Source organism: Ceratosolen solmsi, unplaced genomic scaffold, assembly GCF_000503995.2.
Source record: "Ceratosolen solmsi marchali unplaced genomic scaffold, CerSol_1.0 scaffold30, whole genome shotgun sequence".
Taxonomy (NCBI): domain Eukaryota; kingdom Metazoa; phylum Arthropoda; class Insecta; order Hymenoptera; family Agaonidae; genus Ceratosolen; species Ceratosolen solmsi.
Genome location: NW_011948421.1, coordinates 8,709,418 through 8,718,909, shown reverse-complemented (window position 1 = coordinate 8,718,909; position 9,492 = coordinate 8,709,418). Strand labels below are relative to the sequence as shown.

Genomic DNA, 9,492 nt, shown 5'->3' with positions numbered 1-9,492 from the left:
CAAGTATACGAAAATTCTCGTCCAAGTGTTTGCAGAAATCTGAGATTTAAAAGACCGGCGATGCCGACAATCGACGGTCTTGAAACTGGCTTTAAGCTCGAACAAGACTATACACACCATTTTACTGGTGGTAAAGTGTGAATAAGTAAGAGGTTAATGCTTCAATTCTGTAATCAACACAATTGGTTTTCGTGATATTTATTAAGTTTTGAATTAGAAACACATAAATATGATTCTACGTTTGTAGTGAGAATTGTTGAGGCCGTACAGCTCCTTGTTGGTATTTTGCGTAGAACGAGCGTGCACTGCTAGTCGAGGTTGAAGATTGTAGATCTCCTGGACGTCTTGTTGTAGTGTGCTTGGTGGAATTGCTACACTAAGAAGCGCAAGGGCGTAAAACCTTGAGACTCCTTGTATAGAGACACGTATGGTGCTTTAAATACGAGTTTCCTTGTGATGATAATATATTGAATTAATACCTCAGCCGGCCCCTTGCAGAAGATTTTTGCAGGAGGCGCAGCGCCTCGTCCGGAGAGTGTGAGTTACATAGTGTGTTTCCTCTTAGTTGACTCAAGCAAGAATGCCCTTGCAACTGGTATCCCTTCGTACACTTTACTGCCATATGAGCCTGATGCGTTCGTGCTTTCAATATTTGGTTTTTCTTTCGATTAAATTCACAGAAATTAATTGTCTTACCTAATTCTGTGATGAGTGCATTGGTGATACGCTTCTTATTTAATATTCACTCTCGTAATGCAATCAGCACTCTTGACTGCTTGAACTATGGTGTGCTTAAATAGTTGTTAAATATATTGGCTTCACTGTTGGCTTCCTAGCTTATTGTTGCAGACTCTGGCTGAATTATGTGCGTATATTTAGTGAAACTGACTGACTGGTATAAGGCGGAGTTTAGTTGCTGTGTAGAGTAATAACTGATAACTAATTGATTGAAAAATTATTGAAAAAAACATGACGTCAGAGACTAAAGCTTTAGAACTTTCTAGACTCTAGGAAAGCAAGGCTCTACAAATTTTGTAGAATTCGTAACGACGTTGCTATGCAGAAACTAGATAAATATTACAGGAGTTCGCAAGCAAAAGCTTTAAAATGATCGAGAGATTTCGGAGTCAATGTTTGTTTTCGTGAGCTGGAACGATTACAAATTTCGAAGAATTAATTTGCTTGGAAAGTGCTCCAATCCTGAATATAATTATATATTTTTCTAATATTTTAAAAATACAATGATTAATCAAAGGATATTTTCTAAATAAATAAAATAAAATATTTATTTTCGCTAAATATCTAACTAATAGGCACAGTTGAAAATTAAAATATTAATGATTCATGATAAAGATGTTAATTAAAAATTATTTGTTTACATAACAATTCAAATACAAATAACAGTTTATAAATAATTGATATCATTTTCATAGTCTAGTAATTATGATTAATTATGACTAATTTTGATTATATTGATTTTTTCATTTTTTAAATACTTTTTATGTTCCTGTTTAAATATATAAGAAGTTTCTCTGATTATTAAAATGTATACTAACATTTTTATTATAAAACTACAAGAGTACAAAATGTCACACTAAAACCACAAAGTGTTAAACTGAAAAAATTGTTTTGACATATGAAAATTATAAATTTGTAATTTGTATGTTTTTATCAAACATCATTTTAATTATTATAATTAAAGTATGCAAATGAGTTGTGATAAAATAAAAAAATTTAATTTAAAATAAGAAGAAGTAATTAATTAAATAAAAAGTTCAATTCATGTACTTATTAATCTTTTTTTTAAATATTAATGTGATTCACTATATATTAATCGGAGTATTGTATATTATAATAAGGTACAAGAAAAATAAGAACAATATTTTTTATAGAATTAATATAACGATGTTATATTTATATTATAATAGTCCATATATACTCATTAATATGTGATGTCTTTATATATCTGGTAATATCGTGAACACCTATCTCGTAGTTACAAAGCTTAGTTTTTAATTACTCTTGTTTGAAATAGGCGCCGTATCTATGTTTCGTATTGTGACAAAAATCGTTTAGTAGGCTGAATACGTCAAGGTTAGTGATAAACAAGAAAGAGTATGAGAGTAAATACATAAATTTAGACTGTTTATTTCATTTTAATAGACATTAGGTTTTTTGCATATGTGATCATGTTTGTATCAATGTTCAATACCAAAAATAGTTTCATAATAATTATAAAAATCTATGTTTATTTTTGTCATTAATAGTCATATTAACATGTTATCGAATAGAATTAATCCGACGAAGTATTGAGAAATTTATTCATTTGCAATAAACGAACTTTTTCAATTTCATATAGAAATTTTATATGTATATTGTATATTTTGATTTTTTTTTCGCGGGGTATGTTATAGACCTATCTATTAGTTAACTTTAGATTATATCATGTATTTGATATTTTCTTTTGTTTTTTTTTACTTTCTATATTCATGCTTGTTATATACGTTTTTATCTAGATGTTTGTCATTAGTGTTAGGATTTTTATTTTAGTTTTTATGTACTTGCTATTTATTAATTTAATTTTTGTATTATATATGCAGTTTTGTAATCAAATCATGATTTATATTAGGTATGAATTACATTTAAGAAAAATTAATATAATCTGAAGCATTAAATTTCCAATAGTGAAGTTAAATTTTTATAATATAAAATTTTGATGCAATAAATTCGTATATAAAATGTTAATACTTAGATAACTGGGAAATCAAATATGCGAATATTAAAATTGTATTGATTCTTTATTTTATATTAAAATTTTTTTTTCGTTAACTTTAATTTTTATAATATTATGTTTTCAATTTCCATATATATAATCTTTTGTTACATATAAATATCTTTAATTTTTTTTTGCTTTCCAAATATTTTTCCACTTAAATTTTAGTATTTATACTTTATTTTAGGCAGTAAATATGTTACCAACAGATTTTTATTTTCCTCTACTTAATAATCATTTACCACCAAGTTGGAATATAGATGAACGAATGAGATTTTTTTGTGCTCCATTTAGAAATCGTTCTTCCAATCCAGAAGAATGGATTCATAAGTATCAATTTTGGCACGAATTAATAAATAGTTGGTCAAGTTATTATGCATTATGTTGTTTTACCCTCTCAGTTGTAAATGCTAACTTTCAGAGAAATTCTCAAAAAATTTCATGTTTACCAACAGTTTGGCAAGAACTTTACCGGTAAATTGATTTATAATCATTTATGTTATTCTTAAAGTGATTTAGTTTTCTAAAAGTACTTAAAGGTTTAGTTTTTTTTTATTTATACTCATTTCTATTTTATCAATTTTAATACAGTAATGGTGAGATAATATCAATATCAGATTTTTTAAAAGAACCCAGTAATACATGGATTGGTTGGATGGTAGACATATTTATAAAAAAATCAACTTTTTGGATTTTTTCAAAAGTTAAAGGTTATATATTAGAGCCAAATTTTAATATGACTGAAAAATATGTTTATCTTGCTACTGTTAAAGAATTAGCAGAATTAATATTATTGACAGTTAATAGTAAAAATGATAATAAATTGCTGTCATTATCTAAATTGACAAAGAATTGTATTAAGCAAAGCAGTAATGATAGAATTACAGAGGAAAATATAAAATTGGCCTTAATTTGGCTTAGGCGTACCAAACAGGCTGCTTTTAGAGTTTGTAAAGGGGATAATTCATATAATTTATTAGTAAAGATTTCCTCAAATAATGTAGAAGATGTCACAGAAATTGATGAAGGTATTTATACATTAACCCAACAAGAATATATAATAACGAAATGTATTGAAGAATTGGAGAAAAAGCGAAATGAAGTAATTTTAAAAGCAAAGTTATCATTAAAAAATGGCTTGAGACAAGTAGCTAAAAGTCTTTTACGAAAAAAACATGAACTTGATAAGTGTATTGAAAAACGTAGTATTACCTTACACAATGTTCAAAAGCTTTTATCCAGTATTGATGATGCTCATTATAATACTAATACATTAGCTGCATACAAGGCAGGTTGTAATATATTGAAAAAGTTTGAAAGTAATGGTCTAACTGAAGATAAAGCTAAAGATACCGTAAATGACTTATCTGAGGTATATATAAGTGTTAATACCAAAATTAATTTATGAATATAATTTTAGTTTATAATATATTTTTTGTGTATAATAAACAATTTTTATTAAATATATTACTGAATTAAAATTATACATAACTATTAATATACATTAATTAAATCATATTTATTATGTACCACAGCAAAAATATTTTACGAATTTAGTAGTTAGGTATTATGTTAAAACTTTTCCATTCTAGATTTTTGAAGACTTAAATGAAATAAAATCTATTATGATTCAGCCTGTACTTACTGTTGAATCAGATTTTGAATTAGAGAAAGAATTAACTGAAATAATGAAAAGCACTGGAAGTAATCTATCTACATCTGCAATGAATACAAATCAGTTATTGAATATCTTAGAATTACCAGACTTGGTAGATTTAGATTTAGACGGTAAGATGTTAATTTATATATTTTTTATTCTTTTTATTGACTTTGTAAAAGATAATCTAATAGTATTTTAAACACATGGATACATTTTAATACAAATAAATTTAAATTTGATATTTTTATCTGGACACTGTTTATTGTTCATAATTTAAGCAACAGAAAAAATCTTTTTTAATAATTTTTAACAAAAATATAATATAAACAGAAAGTGCCTGTAACAATTTGTAAAGTTATTAAAAAAATAACTAAAATTTTTATAATAACCATACAATTTTTTATTTTATTTAAACTAGTATATTATTAAATATATTAAATTGTATAATTCTTTATATAATGAATTAAATATAAAAAATTTTATAGTTATTTATTTTAATCGTTTAAGTTATAACTTATATATTTTTGAATATATTTAATTTAATGAAATAAATGAATAAGTCTTATTGAATTTAAAATACTATCTAAAATTATAATCTATCTTTAACATGTATCTATCTAATTCATTTATAATATTATCCAAAAATATCTTAAATCTTTACTGACTTAAAATGTATCATCTTCTAATGTTTTACTTTATAAATAATTATAAAATTATTTTTATAATTATAGAAAGTTGATAATTGATATTATAGTCAATCTTTAATTTCCAAAATAAAAATGCTTGTAATCTTAAAATTAACCAGTCATTTTTTTGATGATATTAAATGAATTTTATATATCAGGACCCTGTTTTCATAAAATCTTTTTTTTTTTTAATGTATAAAAGATATTTTTAATTATTTATGGAAAAGTAATATTTGTATTCAATTATACTTAATTCTAATTGATATTTTAATTAAAAGTGAAAAATTTTATTTTAAAATTTTTATTTGTTTATTCTTAGATCTATCAGCATATAAAACAAAATTTCTCCAAAATCAACTTAATTTTTCTAAACCTAGTAAGCTTCATTAGAAATAAAATGTCATTATAAGGTAAATAAATTTTTTAAAATGAATAAATATTAAAATTAAATTTAAATATTCCATTCATAACAATGATTGTCATGTTGTTGAATCATTTGCATAATATATTAATTGTAATGAGATTTCATAAAATTTAGGATTACTTAAAAAAAATTTCTTATTGCAGATAAATTATTTCAAATAATTATTTTTGTAAATGATGTATTTATAATTATTGAGTCTTATTTGTTAATATTTAGAGGTAAGTTTCAAAAACTAAATTAATATGACATTTTGTCAAATTTTATTAATAAGGTTTCCTTAATAACACTGTAAAAACATTAAATAAAGCAATTCTTAATATATTGTTTTTATTGATATTTATAAACTATGATTAATAATAAATTATAATAGTAGGTACAGGAAAAATGTTTAAAATATGTATATAATAAATATTAAGTGTTTTTCATGTCTAAAATTTGTATTTAACATAAATTTTTGCACTTATACATAAATTATTAGTTAAATATATTTAAAAATGAAAATATTTCAAATATATTATTAATATTTGATAGATATCAAAAAGCTAAATAATAAAGTAATGTATATACTGCTATTGATAGTCATTTAAATTTACAATTTCTTATATTAGTATATATAAGTGTAATCAAATGTTATATCTTAAATGCAACATAAGTTAATTATTTTGTATTCTAAATGCATCTGTAAAACTTTATTTGTCCTACCACAAATATTCATAATCAAATGAATTTTGATTCTGTTATACCAGTTGAATCTATAATATGTAAAAGTATAAAGTTGTTCAAAGCTGATACGAAAAAATTAAAACAATTATTTGTATCTCATTCATGTTGTTTATTCAAAAGACAAACTAATTATGTAATATGTACGTTTAATTTATATAAGTACATTGTTTTCATTTTTTGAGTGAAAAAAGGTAGATATGGATCCCTAAATTTCTGAATATATTTTTATATTGACTTATTTGATTTCATTGATATTTACATTTTAATTTAATTAATTCAGATTAAAACGAGATTAAATATTTTTTTAAAAATAATATAATTAATTAAATGAAAACATTTGGTATGTACGAATCAATGTATAGTACAAATAAAAGTAGATTTCAGTAAGATATTAATATTTGCTTAATATTGCAGGACCCCGAATCAATGTAATAAGCTAATTTATATTCAATATTTACTATCATCGTTTTAATAACAAATTTGTCTAATATCTGTCAAACAAGCAAAATCAAATATTTTAATATTTTAAAATAACATTTACGAATTAATAGAAGTATCAAATTATTCAATGAATTATAAAATATTTTTACAAGATGTATTAAAAATCATTGTTTCAGTATTTAACTACATTGTTCATATAAATATTGCTGAAAATGCAAATACTTATATTTGCTTAATTAATATAAAATCTACAAGATGTAATATGATTAATAAATTTGTTAATTTAAGATATTAGAATCTTGTCTTCACTTTTATTTTTACTTTTATAACTGTCTCTTTTATTTTCATTCAAATTTTGTTCTTCATTTGTTCGTAGTATAAATGAATTAGTATTTAATTTTGCTAGCCAATTTAGCATACTGTACATTTATTAAGAAATTGTAACTAATACATAATTTTATCGAAAAAATTAAAAAATGACATGTAAAATGACTTATGATATAATATATTTTTAACTAGATTTATATATTTTTTATATTTTCCACATTCAATGTGCCTTTTTTTATTACATGAATATTCACCTGTAGATGTATCTACAGAATTTTACAAAAAGCAATATAATTTACTAAATGTTCTATATTTTCTATTCTATTTTGGTTAATTTAAAAAATATTTAATATGATATAGAATATGTATTAAATATATAACTTGAAAGTATGATTATTTTATTAATCATTAAAAGGATACGTATTTTCTTTGATTTCTGTATCAATGATGTAATTATAAATTATATTTTTTTCAAATTCTATTATTTCTTTTTCACAATCAGCCCAATCAAGTTTTTCATGAATTCCATCTGATCCATATCTTTTGTCATAATATTCATAATGTACCTAAAATAATAAAATTAAATATATTGTGTAAAAATGATTTTTTGTAATAAAAAATATTAAAAAATATAGTAGTAAATATTACTGTACTGTAATGTAACATTAAGATTTACATATAAGTTTATATTAATTTATATTTTATTAAAAAATATTCTACTATATTTTTAATACTTCAGTAATTTATTTTTAAACATTTTTATTACAAAATATAACATTAATCCCAAACTTGGTGCTCTATAGATATCAAACTTTTGTTGTTCAAAAGTTTGTTCAAGTTCCTTTGCTGTTATAATATTTCTCATAATTCCTATTATTATTGCTATCATTTTTCTGATTTGATGTAACATAAAACTTTGCCCTTTAATTTTTAAGGTAATAAATTCCATGTTATTAATAGTAAAAGGCTCTTCGGCTATAAAATTCATTATATAACGTCTTGCTCTTGGATCTAATGGCAGTCTAAAAATTATTTGTTATAAAATTTGATCAATTATAAGTTGTTTCTATTATACTTACACTTTAGATGTATAATTATGAAATTTATGAGTTCCTTCAAAATATTTCAATAGTTCTTGCAACCTTTGTAGTTTTTCTTTTGATATTCTATATTCGTGATATGGTTTTCCATTAATAATAGATAATTCTATTAACCGTTTTTCAATAAGTATTGAATTTGCTGTTGTCTGAAATTGTTCTAAATTTTCTGGGATAAATGCATATGTAGGTATGGTATATGAATAAGTTCGTGCATCACACTGTGATTTACTGTTGAATCCTTTTGTTACCCGTTTAATTCCAAACACTCGTATATCTTCAGGCAAATAGTTATTTATCGTATCCTTGCATGGATCTTCAGCTACAAAAAATTTATTATAAATGATAAAAAATAGAATTTAAATTCATTACATATACATATTATCTATTATATACATTATGCTATAATTAAATTAATGACTGAATTAATTAAAAATTTAACATGTATAAAAAATAAAATAATATTCAATTTATTTCTATAAATTAAAAATATACTATAAATATAAAATCTTACGTAGCTTTAGAGAAACAACTTGTCTAATAGCAGATACTCCTTTATCTGTTCTAGCTGCCCTTTGAAAGTTAATAGTTTGAATCATTCCAAAAGTTTCAGAATTTATCAAATTAGCTTTTAATAATGCTTTTATTAAATGTTCTTCCACTGTTGCCATACCAGGATTTCTTTGCATTCCATAATAATTTTTACCAAGATAACTTAACAACATAGCATAGTTTTTTCTTTTTATTCTTATATATTGATCAACTTTTTGTTTTTTTGAATTATTTGTAATGTCATCATTTAATAATCTTTTTTCAATTTTATTGATATTTATATTTGTATTTTGTGTCATATCCATTTGACAAGTTAATAATCTACATATACCAATAACTGAAAAGATTAAGATTTAAAAATATGAAAAATAATGTTTAACTTAAATTACAAGTTTTGTATATAAAAACTACATAAATTTTTTCAATCATATAATATTATCAATAATAAAAAATAAAAAACAATATAATTAAAAGTGATATATGAAAACTATAGGACCATAATATAAAAGATTAAAAAAACATTTCATTATATTAAATTTAAATTATAATTAATTATGTATATATTTTTATAAAATATTAGATTAATTTAAATTGTTGACATGAGTACTTACAATTCATACAATTTTTTAAAACTTTTTGTGATAAACTTAACCAAAGCATTTAAAGCTATTTATTTATGTATCTAAGTTTTGCTATAAAAAAATATTAATTTACTGACAGGATTAACATATTTGAACAACTAAAATTAAAAAATATAAAATGATATGTAGAATTTATAATTGTAAAATTTCTTTCACTCCATAAACATG

At 22.5% G+C, this 9,492-nt stretch overlaps 2 protein-coding genes across 2 annotated transcripts; one reads left to right on the top strand and one right to left on the bottom strand.

Moving 5' to 3' along the window:
- The first annotated feature begins 2,589 nt into the window (after positions 1-2,589).
- Positions 2,590-6,706, top strand: LOC105361720 (charged multivesicular body protein 7). Its single transcript, XM_011498972.1, has 5 exons — positions 2,590-2,629; positions 2,961-3,247; positions 3,365-4,145; positions 4,366-4,561; positions 6,681-6,706. Exons 2-5 carry the CDS (start codon positions 2,970-2,972, stop codon positions 6,704-6,706), a joined length of 1,281 nt encoding a protein of 426 aa, XP_011497274.1. The 5' UTR covers positions 2,590-2,629; positions 2,961-2,969.
- A 344-nt stretch (positions 6,707-7,050) lies between these two features.
- Positions 7,051-9,013, bottom strand: Pus1 (Pseudouridine synthase 1; the record flags this gene model as incomplete). Its single annotated transcript, XM_011498971.1, has 5 exons — positions 8,646-9,013; positions 8,114-8,453; positions 7,801-8,056; positions 7,455-7,600; positions 7,051-7,126 (listed from the first exon to the last, which is right to left on the bottom strand). Coding segments are annotated over exons 1-5 (1,161 nt in total), but the record flags the coding sequence as incomplete, so codon positions are not given.
- Between the last annotated feature and the right edge of the window lie 479 nt (positions 9,014-9,492).